The sequence below is a fragment of the Pan troglodytes genome, chromosome 4, assembly GCF_028858775.2.
Source record: "Pan troglodytes isolate AG18354 chromosome 4, NHGRI_mPanTro3-v2.0_pri, whole genome shotgun sequence".
In the NCBI taxonomy this organism is placed as follows: Eukaryota; Metazoa; Chordata; class Mammalia; order Primates; family Hominidae; genus Pan; species Pan troglodytes.
The window spans coordinates 100681291-100695998 of record NC_072402.2 but is presented as its reverse complement, the minus strand read 5'-3'; the positions used below and the strand labels follow the sequence as shown (position 1 = coordinate 100695998).

The 14708-nt window shown below is 33.0% G+C and overlaps 2 protein-coding genes across 17 annotated transcripts in view; one reads left to right on the top strand and one right to left on the bottom strand.

The window, feature by feature from the left end:
- GIN1 (gypsy retrotransposon integrase 1) overlaps nucleotides 1–3915 on the top strand; it is a 158315-nt gene extending 154400 nt beyond the window's left edge. Inside the window, exon 14 of the mRNA XM_063811460.1 lies at nucleotides 3832–3915. The gene's annotated coding sequence lies outside the window, so the exon portion shown is untranslated. The remainder of the gene's footprint in view (nucleotides 1–3831) is intronic.
- Nucleotides 1–14708, bottom strand: part of PAM (peptidylglycine alpha-amidating monooxygenase) — a 170374-nt gene that overhangs the window by 64255 nt on the left and 91411 nt on the right. For all 16 annotated transcript variants that reach the window (XM_016953561.3, XM_054684497.2, XM_063811453.1 and 13 more), the window contains exons 12-13: nucleotides 5515–5699; nucleotides 4342–4410 (exon numbers count right to left, since the gene is read on the bottom strand). In XM_016953561.3, coding sequence (XP_016809050.3) covers nucleotides 4342–4410; nucleotides 5515–5699 — 254 coding nt within the window. The remainder of the gene's footprint in view (nucleotides 1–4341; nucleotides 4411–5514; nucleotides 5700–14708) is intronic.

The following is a 14708-nucleotide window of genomic DNA, read 5'->3' as shown; positions in this document are numbered from 1 at the left end:
CCAAATAAATGTTGTCTAGAGCATAATACATAATAACAAGGACATACTGTTATTATAGATTTTGATTTTCAATTCTGCCTGGAATTTAAGACACTGAATCTTCCCAATACAACAGACGTAAGTTTCAACACTACATCTAGACTTTGAATATTAAAGAGGTGAGACACTCAAATTCAGAACTCTTAAATGTAATTGTGTAGACTTTTGCTTCCATCTAGTAAGCTTCTTAGTTTCAAGCCCATATTCTTTGCTTAAACAATGGTTATAGAAAGTTCAGGATGTTTATAGCTTTGGTATAGTGAACGTATATAAGAAATTATAATGCATAAGAAATAAAGAGAACTTACAAAATGTGTTAGTTTTCTAAAAGTGCCAACCTTAATATATGTGAGGAGTGTGTGTGTGTGTGTGTGTGTGTCTGCTTTGGAAGACATCAGTGTGAACTTCCTCATTCTATATAGTCTCCTAGGATTCATTTCCTCCATGCAGAATCACTGCCTAATTAAGTCTATTGTATAGTTTATTGTACTTATTACATATATAGGTAATTCTTCACTCACAATGTCTTTGAAGGACGGTGACATTTTAGTTTGTTTTAAATATCCATTTGTGTTTTTCTCCCTGTAGGCAGACATAATCAACTCATTCACAGATAAACTCCCTTATATGCAAATGGGTTATTTTCAAATTGATATAGGCAGGAATATGCATGTATTATGCAGCCATTAAAAATCACTCTTGCCAATAATTTTTACCATTGGAGAAAATATTCAAGGTATATTTTTAAAAAAGGGCTATGAAATTGTGTATACATTATAATTAAAATAATGTGCTTTACATATGCATATATTGAATATGTAAATATATGCATAATATATATTTCACATACATATATGTACTCATATTTCTGGGGACTATGGATGATTTTTATTTGTATATTTATACTTTACATAATTTCCTTATCTTTTATAATGAATATTATTTTAAAAAATCAGTCAAAATAAGCATTATTTTTAAAGAAATCCCTACAGACTCAATTAAAGCCTCATTAAAATGTTTCCTATTGTTGCATGATCCAGGACAACATGATAAGTAAAACTGTCATATAATGATGCTTTTGTGGTGTCTCTGTAATTACATCTTTTGAGACAGAATCTGAGGTACACTTGCTTTACACCAGATTTTGTTCTACAGAGAGCAGATGTAGACAAAGATATTGTGAAAGGTTAGTGTGTTTGTGAGAAAGCACAGACTGGATTTGCACAACTTAGATGTCAAGACATCTAGTTAATTTCTAATCAAGATTAATATTCTGGCAAAACATCAATAGCTAGCAATTTTTGAGATACAAATTTCAAAGAAAATATTTATATTTCTCCTGGAGAAACAGAGTACTAAATAAATCTGTGTTTTAATGATCACTGGCTTTCTTTAAAGATCACTAACTTTCTTTGATTTTTTTTCCTCCATGTTAGAGATAACTCCCACTTCCTGTTTATTTGTGGCATGGCTACATTTCTTTCTTTTAGTCTATGGAATATGATTATTTCTATCTCTCCCCTCCTTTTTTTTCTATCTTAGTAAAGGTCATTTCTTCTTTCTAACATAACATTTATTACATATCTTGACTTATATCTTTCTACCTGTTTTCCAATGTATTAAGATAGGAAGTAAATATATATATATAATACTATATATAGTACAATTTAAATAGCATTTATTTAATATATATATGTATGTGTGTATGTGCATATATACACACATATACACTATATATAGTATTAACCAGGTGGAACTATCTACATCACTTACAGAACTATCTGTACCCACTAACAGGTATAGAGCTTGTCCATGAGTACATATCCACTGATGGTTCAAGTCTTTTCTTCCTACCCCACATTGTGCTGTTTTCTACAGGGGTTTGACATCTTCTGTAGGACCAACATAGATGGTATCTGTTAGCTTGTGGCTAGCACAACCACAATAATGTGGGCTTTTGCTTATTGGGGCTAAAAAGTATTAAAATAATTGTACAATGTGAAGAAATACTACACAAATTGTTTTGGCCAGAACACCAAATAAGGTGAAAAGTGAAGTTTGAGGGCTTACTTTAAAAATTAACATACATGGCATAATTTATTTGAATAATTAAAGCCCCCTTATTAGCTACTTGGTCAAGTTGACTTTCCAAAGAATGCATACAAATAGACACTTTGTGCAAACAAATATCTCTAAGAAGAATGAAATACTCTTTCAGCAATGAGATTTGCCCTATGTGTTGTAAGGAGACAGACTAATCTCATTAGTGCATCAAATGAACTATGTGTACAAATGTGCATTTGGTACATTTCTGTATTTCTCTTTTAATTCTAGGCTGGTGGTCCCCATAGACTGGTAGGATCATACACAGACTATGCTAGCCATTGAAATGGCTTTTGGTTAGGCTACTGTCTTTACCGTCATTACAGATGACATTTTAATGGGCCCACTAATTTCAACATATGAGTAACAGCCTATTTTCTGCAATATGAAAATTGATAATATCAGAATGCTTTTTTCTTCTCAAATTAAATACCTTTAGTTACAGCATTTTTATTCACAAACAGAAGAAAATAGAAACTGCAGGAAAATAATTTCTTATGCGTCCATAGAATTATTCTCGGGGACCAGTAAGAGTTTGGGTATATTTGTATATTTGGGTATATAGATAATGTTCACCTCTGAATATTATATATATGCTATAAAACACAAAAGGGTAAATGAATGGCAAGGTATGAAAGTATTTTAAAGAATCTGGTTTGTAGGCGTATATAACACCTCCTACATCCTACTATTTGGAAAGAACAGATGAAATATAACCTTTAATACCGCTTCACTAACAAAACCCCTGGGTTTTTAACCTTTTAGAAGTGTCAGTGTTTCCCTTGATCAACTTGACTAACTTCAAAAGGAAACCATAGTCCAACTGCAATTTCCATAGAAACATACCATTTTATAAGATGCATCTACTAAATGGTGGTATCTCATTCCGTATTGTTTCATATATGTTGTTATTTGTAAATGTATTCTAAGACAAAATTATTTTAAAGACATACATTTCAAATAGCGTGTGAAATGTCAAAATAATTCATTGAAAGTCTGAACAAACTTCATCAGAAGTTACAGTAAACACTCTGAATACCACTATATTTAGGCTGCTATTACTGGCTTACTTACAAATATATAAACAGGATTGATAAATTTAGCTATTTTGAATTACTCAGCCATTTAGTGCTTTGAGCTAAGCTGTATTTTTTTGAAGGTCACTTTGTTAGAATGAGATATTATAAAACATCCGCTGTATAATTTAAAAACCTCAGGATCACAGTTTACTTTATGCTTCTTTCAGAGTGCATTTTCCCCTTTCTAAAGTCTCAATTGTTTAATTTTGTAAAAACTATTCATACAAGAGTGATATTTTTGAACTAGACCTAATGTAATACATTTTGAAGAATTCCAATAGCAGCTAGTAATAAGAAACAGGAAACTTCTACATGTTGCTAATAGAAAAATCCTTTCTATTTCTATTTGTGCTGTCAGTAGAAGTGGGTTTGCATTAACATGAAACTAACGTTTAAAAACGTGTATCGTAGGCCAAAAACAACTTTTTAGGATAACAAACTCCAAAGCCTAACCCAAAGCACTACCTTCCAAACAACTGGCAAAAAGCCAAGATTCAGGGAAGTAATTTTTTAGTACCAGCACATGCAGTATATGACATACAAGCATCAAACATTACCATTTTCAATAAACAGAACAGGGGAAGAATGATGCTTTTTTTAAACTCTGCAGATGGCAACTTAACACAAAACTATAGATGTATAAGACAATAATCGCTCCTACCTTGATGAAGGCAGAGAAGAATGACTTATAGAGGTAAGATGTGGATTTAATTCTTAATTTCTTTTTTTCTTGAATCTCAAATCTACTTAATGAACATACCATACAAAATATACAATAATTTAAATGGTTAAGGTTATTAGATTTCAAAAGCAGCCTGATGGTTTTTAATGATTATACTTGCACTTATTTGTACTATACATAAAAATTATAATATTAAATGAAGTAAAACAAAGACAGAAAATGAAACAGCACTAAATTATATGAATGAATTTTACTTTCAAAGCTAAAGTGCAATAATTGACCATTTTATCATGAATTATGCATTGCATAAAAATAGCAATACATAGTGTTTGAGGCAGATACAGAGAGACATACAATATCTCAGTAACTTTACAATTTGGTTGCCTACTTGGAAATTGATACTTTTATAGGACTAGTTATAGAAATAAGCATACATACCCTGGTCTAACACTTCTTCTTCTCGTTTTGGCTGCTGTAGTAAAGGAATCTTATCTTTATATTCTGTTTCTGTAAAGGATCAAAGAAGCTGAGCATAAATTTGCAGTATGTATTACATACTTAAAATAGTTTATTGGAGATAGTCCATCAACATAAAAATACTATTCAGGGTCTTGTGCTTATTACAGTATTAAGAATTTATAAGACAGAAATGCTCTAATTCATAAGCTCCCCACCCCCCACCCCCCAGCACAACCTACCAATTACGAGACATCTGACTTAATAACCAGGTCAACTACCCTTTCAATAATATATAAATGATACAGAATTTTCAAAATGCATTGACAAAATGACTCATATTTGTTTTCTTAAATTAAATTTAGCACTGTTTTAAGAACATTTAAGAACACTTTAAGGCATATTCTATAAATATAGTAGAATCTTAATAAATGGCCAGAATGCTATGCTAACTTCTCTCATAAAATTTCCACTAGAAAGAAATAAGAAGCTGCTCTAGCGTGTTAAGACTGAACTTGCAAAACTCAATCAAGTCTCAGCATACTTCATGCAATAAAACAAGGAGTAGACTTTGCAATTTTAAGTTAAAAAGTGACAGTCAATATGACCATTTTGCAGAGGAACAATATATATATGTTAAATAACAATTCTGAGAATTAGATTTAAAAAGTCAAGACTAGCAATGCTTCACAAATCAATAATTGTTCTTTGCCTGAAGAAGCCCATTAAATGGATAATTTAAAGTATGGCTGGAGATGATAACCATTTTCCCTGGCAAACTGTAGTGATCTTTAGAACATGGTGCATAAATTCATAAACTGTGTAAGTCATTACTGGTTAGGGAAGGAGTTAGATGAGGAAATGAGAAAACATGAATTAAGTGAAGAAAGGTCTACATTTATGGGATTGGTCCCAAAATGATTCTGTTTCATCCCTGGCTGAGATTTTCCTCTTTAACTGTTCTGATGGGGACATGTCAGGGAGGGGAGATAGGATATGAAAGAGAAAAATGAGAAAATAAGAAATATGTGTGTACATGTGACTGGTAGACAGAAGAAGGGAATAAAGATGATTTTAAATATCGTCAAGCAAGATACATACAAAAATATAAAATACAAAATCATATATTACTTTATATTAAACATCAATTGTTACCTTTATGATGTTCATGCATCATAACCATATCAGACTTCACGGGAATTGGAATGTTGGCCTCTGGTGGTATGGTTCTGAACATATCTGGAGCTACATTCTGGGTACAGGTCATGAAAGAAACTGCATGCTTGGCTTCCATGTAATACATAATGTATAAGTTGCACATTTCATCACTAGACGTGCCACTGCAGGCAAAAAAAAAGATATAACAAATCAACTATTCACATAAAACACATGCTTAATGCAAGAAAAATGAAGCCATTAGATCTGCCAGCAATGGATTCAAAGGTAGAAATATTGTGCGTTTATTTTATAGCTTTCATTAAAACCCATCACAGTTTTCAACATCAAAAGCACATTGTCAAAGGCATATTTCCACTTAACAATGGAGTGTCAGTTTGCAGGCACACCATGAACACTACTAAATACCACTGATGAAAATGGCATTTTAGTAGATGAGGGAATATGGTACTTTCTTTTCTCTCTTGAATCTTTTTATTCTTTAGTCCCCTCCTATTTGCTAAAACTCATAGACTGGGAAAAGTTATTGTTCTCATGGAAAATCTTTATTATTTCCTCAACAATGGTAAAAATCAGAAACCTTCAATATAATTCTCATATATTATTTATTATAAGTCTTTAAAAATGGCTTTTCCTCTTAACATCAAAAGTCCTGGACCTTGTTTTTGGTTAACTGCCTCCTTCCTTACAGCCAGATGAATCTAGAATCATGTGTCCACACTAAGACATTCAAAGTGTATCCCTGATGTCTGACTTGGCACCTAGGCTTTTATAGCAGGGTTGAAAAGAATGCCTCAGGAATGACTCAAAATGAAATCAGCACTAATCTTTTTTAAGGGTTGAGATGTGACGGAAGTAGTGCTGTACAGTTGAATGACTCAATGTTAAAAACAGATTTTAAAACAGTGGATATTTCCAAGAAAAAAGTTCCCAATGATAGAAAAAATATCTAATAGTTTACAAAATATGTATTCTGCTTCCTTACTTCACATGGGTTATTATATATTTCATTCTCTTTAGCATTATTAGGAAGGAACCATTTAAGTACACCTTCACAAGACTTTTATATAGCAAAGTTGTTTGGGCAAAGGAACATGTCCATTTTAGTATTAGTATTGACAATTTTTAGCAAGCCTACACTAATAAAAAAAAGCTATGAGGTAGGTTATTTGCTGTATAGAAATACATCAGTGTTGATTTTTCCAGCAATGTCATGCAGCACTCACTTTCTCTCCATAGCAACAGTATGACATCAGCAAGGGAAGGAAAAAAATAAAAATATTTTTCAAACAGGGATTTGATTTCTCTAAGCTTTGAAAATGTAGAGCCCTTGAGAGACCACAGGAATAAGCCCCTGCCATGGGAAGCTCTGTTTATGCTTTAGAAATCATTTGGCTTCTTACTCTCTGAATCTGATACCTGTCAGTGTAATTGCCTCTCCCATGAAATATAAGCAAATAGTGAAGTGCAAACCCAAACAAACATCTGTTCACTACACATGTCTTCATGGTGTCAAAACACCATTCCTAAGAATTACATTTTAACAGCCTTGGAGTTGGTCAGTATGTGCTATAAAAGGAATGGCTGTTGCAAAAATAATAAACTGGAGCCTCCCGCCATATTATCCTTCTCTTTCCTGCTTTTAAAAAAAAGGAGGTATATGTAGATCAACTGAGCAAAAAGGAAAAAGGAATTTAAGATGTGGCTCTAGCTTTAAAAACCTTTAATCATCTTGCAGAGAGGAAAGGCAAAATAATCATTTAAGCATCTCAAATTAATGAAAGGAAAAACATTTTAAATTCATATAATAATTCATGAAACTTGCAACTCATCAATGGATGGGTCCTTCCATATTTTCTCTTTTTGGGAATGCCAATACCCATGTTTTCACTGGAGAAGGTATACCCACCCACAACAGCATATGTAAGAAGCCAGTATCCTGATTTTTTTCCTTACTAAAAAGCTACACAAAATGAAGTAACTATCACTGCTGGTCTAAATATTGTTGGTCCCTTGGGCCAGTGTGTTCTCTGTTGCATAAATGGAAATTGTTTATTCTGTGAGCTATTATATGTTTTTATAAAATACTTAGAGAGGGAATTCTAGAACTTTTTTTACTCTTCCTACTAGAGTAGTATTTCCACAATTATTACCATAAAACTTTGGTCCTTGAAATGCTTACAGAAGAGTTGAGAAAAACTTACCATATGGCCTGCCAGGCACGATGGCTCACGCCTGTAATCCCAGCACTTTGGGAGGCCGAGGTGGGTGGATCATGAGGTCAGGAGTTCAAGACCAGCCTGGCCAAGATGGTGAAACCTCGTCTCTACTAAAAATGCAAAAATTAGCTGGGCGCAGTGGCAGGTGCCTGTAATCCCAACTACTCAAGAGGCTGAGGCAGGAGAATTGCTTGAACACAGGCGCAGAGGTTGCAGTGAGCTGAGATCTCACGCCACTGCACTCCAGCCTAGGTGACAGACTAAGACTCCGTCTCAAAAAAAAGAAAAGAAAAGAAAAAAAAAAAAAGCAAACAAACAAAAATCTTACCATATGAACAAATGAAAATGTTGGGCTATACAAGTTAAACAATGTTGTACTGCCTGATCCTTTAATACACAATGTGCTCATGACTGTATGGTGGGGTGGGGGGCGTGGATACAGTAGGTTCTATTCCCTAAATGAATCTGACCGGGCTCCTTTGTGTTGCTGTGTGTTCCAGGGCATAATTTAAGAAAAGCTGTACTGTAAGACTTGCTCTTACGTAGGTAGAAACAAAATGCTAGTATTGTTTAAGAATGACCAATCAAAAGGATTTCTTCAATAGAGTAGTGTGCATGTAGTAAAGCTATATAAAGCTATTCAAATGAATATACATAGATATGCATACAGATGTGTAGCTAGAAATGTTTCATAACATGTCTTATCTGTATAAAGACAGGTAAATATCTATGTATATTCTATCTATATCCTTCTATCTGTCCATCTGTCCATCCATTCAGATAAACACATAGTTCAAGCTTTCAGAAAAATCCATTAGAGATTTAAGAAGCAACTAATACTGCAAAGCTTCAAAATAACTAATATAAAATATCTTGTTAATATATATTTCCTCAAAGATAATTTTGGTGTTACATGTATATTTGGAAGGATTTGTTTTTAACATACATTTGAAAAAAAATTGTACTAAAAGTAAAAATTTCATTTCAAACAAGTGAAAGGTAATTAATCTGAGAACAAGGAATTAAATTGTGCAATGTCGGCTAAATCAGGACAATAATTTACTCTTACTAAATTAAATTCATTATTATCACCAAAAAGCAGTAAGTAACAAAAAACAAAAGAAAATTATAGACCGTAATTATGGAGAAGAATATGAAATAAAAAGGTGGCATAAGTTTAGAATAATTATATACTAATATTGGAGACAAAGGCAGCAATTACTATATTAGAAATAGCGTGTACCAAGGTACAAGGTTACGTGTTTGAAAAACACATGTACTTAAGTATAGCAAATAAAGGAAAATCAGTAACTTTCTAAATAATGTAACTTTGTCCTCTACAACTTATGATCACACTTTATTATTTTAAATAGCATATTTGAGAAAATAAAAAATAAAAACATAAGCTAAGGTTGCAGGTTATTTCCTCAAAAGTGAATTATCTTACCATGTACTGAATTAACTTTTGAGAAAAATTATGCATATATGTGTAAGAGTATACATATATGTATGTGTGTACACACACGCACATGTACATACACACACAATACACTAATTCAATTACACATACATTATGTGTTAATTTGATACACATATAAATGTGTTTGCCTTTACACACGTGATTTTCTGAGACATATTAATCAGCTCACCAATACAGTTCATTTGGGGTACCAATTCTATGATTCAAAATTGAATTTTATCAAATAATTTAGGAATCTTTGCTATCACAAGGAAAATTTCATTAAAAGAGCTGAACAAAAAGAGTCATACTTTATTCCTTTCCATCTATAATTAGACTTGTAGTCAAGGTAACTCTGAGCTCCTATGTGACAGAGAAACTATCATATGCTAAAAATGTTAGGAGTCAAATCATCCTTAGTATCAGCATCACAGTTTGCTTATTTTATTTTACAATCATTCACCTTTCATTCAAAAACAAAAAATCTCATTTTAAAACAAATTGCTTTCTGTATTCCTAAGGGAGTATTTTGACACATGTACCCTTAATTTCCACAGAGATCAACATATGCAATTCAACTCTGCTAATCTGAGTGATTTATGAACATGAGAAAGTAGGAAGGGAGATTATGTCCACTGAATGGCCCTTTAAACATTCTCCAATGCCAGTGTGATTCCTTAAAATGATGACTGCTGGCATTACTTACATTCCAAAATTACAGTAGTGCATTTATTTCATCTTCTTGAATAATAAAGTGCTTATGTGATAACTTCCTGTTTTTTACTGGCATACTTAATATAAATAGCTTTAGGTCTGACATAATGTGTGAGCCTGAAAATTGGAAGCCCTTGATAAATATGTGTTGAATGAAGGAAGAATTAATAATCCTGCTTAATAAATGTTTACAACTTCATATGACATAGCATGTTTGCCCTAGTATATTATACTACTGAATAATGAGTCAGATCAAATTTTTGTACTCAATTGATCTGTGGGATTTCTGAAAATACTTATTTATATCCATATCTGTTTATCCATCTGTCTAATCTATTTACCTAGGTTCCATGAGCGCTTTTATTAAAATATATTATATTAGAAAGATATGTAATACAGATTTAATAAAGCACCAAGTAATCTGAAATGTATGACTTAAAAAATTCCAAATATCATTGTATTCCATGTCTATACCGCAAACACTCCACTAGCTCAAGAATTCTTCACCTCTACCCCGTTTATATTCAACAAATGTTAGGCTTGAAAATAGGCAAAATCATTTGGGTATATACCCAGTAATGGGATGGCTGGGTCAAATGGTATTTCTAGCTCTAGATCCCTGAGGAATCGCCACACTGACTTCCACAATGGTTGAACTAGTTTACAGTCCCACCAACAGTGTAAAAGTGTTCCTATTTCTCCACATCCTCTCCAGCACCTGTTGTTTCCTGACTTTTTAATGATTGCCATTCTAACTGGTGTGAGATGATATCTCATAGTGGTTTTGATTTGCATTTCTCTGATGGCCAGTGATGATGAGCATTTTTTCATGTGTCTTTTGGCTGCATAAATGTCTTCTTTTGAGAAGTGTCTGTTCATGTCCTTCGCCCACTTTTTGATGGGGTTGTTTGTTTTTTTCTTGTAAATTTGTTGGAGTTCATTGTAGATTCTGGATATTAGCCCTTTGTCAGATGAGTAGGTTGCGAAAATTTTCTCCCATGTTGTAGGTTGCCTGTTCACTCTGATGGTAGTTTCTTTTGCTGTGCAGAAGCTCTTTAGTTTAATTAGATCCCATTTGTCAATTTTGGCTTTTGTTGCCATTGCTTTTGGTGTTTTGGACATGAAGTCCTTGCCCGTGCCTATGTCCTGAATGGTAATGCCTAGGTTTTCTTCTAGGGTTTTTATGGTTTTAGGTCTAACGTTTAAATCTTTAATCCATCTTGAATTGATTTTTGTATAAGGTGTAAGGAAGGGATCCAGTTTCAGCTTTCTACATATGGCTAGCCAGTTTTCCCAGCACCATTTATTAAATAGGGAATCCTTTCCCCATTGCTTGTTTTTCTCAGGTTTGTCAAAGATCAGATAGTTGTAGGTAAGTGGTGTTATTTCTGAGGGCTCTGTTCTGTTCCATTGATCTATATCTCTGTTTTGGTACCAGTACCATGCTGTTTTGGTTACTGTAGCCTTGTAGTATAGTTTGAAGTCAGGTAGTGTGATGCCTCCAGCTTTGTTCTTTTGGCTATACCCAAATGACTATAAATCATGCTGCTATAAAGACACATGCACACGTATGTTTATTGCGGCATTATTCACAATAGCAAAGACTTGGAACCAACCCAAATGTCCAACAATGATAGACTGGATTAAGAAAATGTGGCACATATACACCATGGAATACTATGCAGCCATAAAAAATGATGAGTTCATGTCCTTTGTAGGGACATGGATGAAACTGGAAACCATCATTCTCAGTAAACTATCGCAAGAACAAAAAACCAAACACTGCATATTCTCACTCATAGGTGGGAATTGAACAATGAGATCACATGGACACAGGAAGGGGAATATCACACTCTGGGGACTGTGGTGGGGAGGGGGGAGGGGGGAGGGATAGCATTGGGAGATATACCTAATGCTAGATGAAGAGTTAGTGGGTGCAGCGCACCAGCATGGCACATGTATACATATGTAACTAACCTGCACAATGTGCACATGTACCCTAAAACTTAAAGTACAATTAAAAAAAAAAGAAAAAAAAATAACGTAGAAAATAATAAAATTAACGCAGATTCAGTTTGTTAAAAATAAATTATGTTACATCCAAAAAAAAAAGAAGTGACGCCAGAGAATGTCACCTGCCCACCACCCCTCGTGCACTCTAAGGAAAGGCCATGTGAGGACATAGTGAGAAGGTGGCTGTCAGCAAGCCAGGAAGGGCACGTTCACTAGAAAATGACTAACATGGAACCTTGGTCTTGAAGCCTTTAGAACTGTGAGAAATTAAATTTCTGTTGTTTAAGCCACCAAGCCTATATTTTGTTACGGAAGCCCTAGCCACTCAACACACTGAACCATCACTCCTAGGTGAAATTCAGGTTTAGGTTTCTATCCCCTTTAGGTAACAACATATTCATCAACCAATCAATTACTTTTTCTTATATGTGTTTCTTTTTAAATACACCTTATTTAATATATAGTGTTTTTCTCTAAGGCAGTTCTCAGCCTTCCTGCTCTTAAGAACATTAAAAACATTAGAGTTACCACTATGCTTGCGGCCATTTCAAACAGCAAAATCACCAATAAGAAGCACAGAAATGCAAAAATTGTGGCACTAAGACAGTCTGTAAAAAGGACACTTGTTTATGGTATGAAAACTGAAACAAGAAGAAGTGTTAGCAAATATTAGATCCATGAATAATGAGAACTGACAGTATTTTCATCACTTTTCATTTAATAGACAAGAAAATAAGATGGTATAGAAATTAAAACACTTTGTATAGAGATTTCAAAAGGAGTGACAATGATTTGTTTTTTTCCATTGGTATGTCATATTTAAAGCGTTATTTTGTTATTTTGTTATTAATTCCCTAGGTTTATAGTAGTTTGAATCTTGCATATATATATATATATACACATGCAAGATTGCGTGTATATATATATATACACACACACCTATATATACATATATATATCACACAATCAAATGTAAGAAGGAAAAATATTTCTTTTTATTTTTTAACTTTGACCATCTAAAAATACAAAATTTTAGCTAGAGAGGAGGAATAAATTCTAGTGTTCTATGTCATTGTAAGACAGCTATAGTTAACAATAATATGTTATATAGTTCCAAATAGTTCAAAGGAGGATATTGAACAGTCCCAATGTGAAGAAATAATAAATGTTTGAGATTCAGATTACCCTGATCTGATTGCTATATACATCAAAACATCACTATGCATCCCATAAATATGTACAACTATTATTTGTCAATTAAAAATAAAATATGATATATTAAAAAAAGAAAATAGGCAAAATCGGTAATAGTAATTTTAGAAAGAAATATAAAAACTTCAAAGAAGTCATTTTACAAAACTGTTAATCATTTCTTAAAAAGTTTCATGGTGCCTTTAAATGTATACATTAAGAAGTTATTTATCATGTAACTTTATCTTTGCATGTAATATATATAAAAATGCAGATTAAAGTGCTATGTTGGTATCCATGAACATTCATATTTTAATGAAATGACCCATTCCAAATGAAAGGTATGACCAACAAAACTGACCAAATTGGTAAATATTGTCTACCTAGTCCCAATAATTAATATTAAATTTTAGCATATAAACTTTTAGCCTGATTAGCTGACTTAATGAGCTTAATTGGCTGACTTAATTAAATTCTGTTTTTATTTAAACTTGACTAAACATTTGAAACGAATTTAGAGAAGTATCATCCTGAATATAAAATATGTAATGCAGTCAAGCACAAAATATTGCTTCTTCATAGAACAATTAGTAGTACTATGTTGTCAGTATATATAATACTTTGGTGCAACTTTATTTAGGCTATATTATTCATATTTACTATTTAAAAATAAATATAATATATGGGTAAAACATTTTACCATTAAGTATATTTATTAATATATCTCATATTAAATATACCTACTTTTAAAGTAGTTTTTATTATTAATATTACTTTTGATTGACAAATAATGGTAAGCACTTAATCATATGTTCTCATTTATAAATACGAGCTAAGCCACACGGAGGCAAAGGCATAAGAATGATATAATGGACTTTGGGGACTCAGGGGGGAAGAGTGGGAGGGGGTTAAGGATAAAAAAACCTACATATTGGGTACAGTGTACATTGCTTGGGTGACAGGTGCACTAAAATCACAGAAATCCCTAAAGAACTTATCCATGTAACAAAAAACCACCTGTTCCCCAAAAACTATTGAAATAAAAAATAATTTTGTAATATAAGGTACAATGTGATTTTTTAATATATGGATACAGTGTGGTACTATTAAATCAAACTAACAAATCCATCACTTTGCTTACCTATCTTTTTTTAAATTTTTTTAAATTTTGAGATGGAGACAGGGAAACATTGCTCCCGTTATTTACTCTATAGCCCAGTCTGAAGCGCAATGGCATGATCTTGGCTCACTGCAATCTCTTCCTTCCAGGTTCAAGCGATTCTCCAGCCTCAGCCTCCCAAGTAGCTGGGATTATGGGCATCCGCCATCATGCCCAACTAATTTTTGTATTTTTGTAGAGATGGGGTTTCACCATGTTGGCCAAGCTGGTATTGAACTCCTGACCTCAGGCAATCTGCCCGCCTTGGCCTCCCAAAGTGCTGAGATTACAGGCATGAGCCATTGTACTCGGCCCTATCATTTTTTTAATCATGAAATATTTGACATTCCTCTCTTAATTATTTTGAAATATATAGTGCATTATATTGACTATAGTCATTCTTCTGTGCAATAGATCT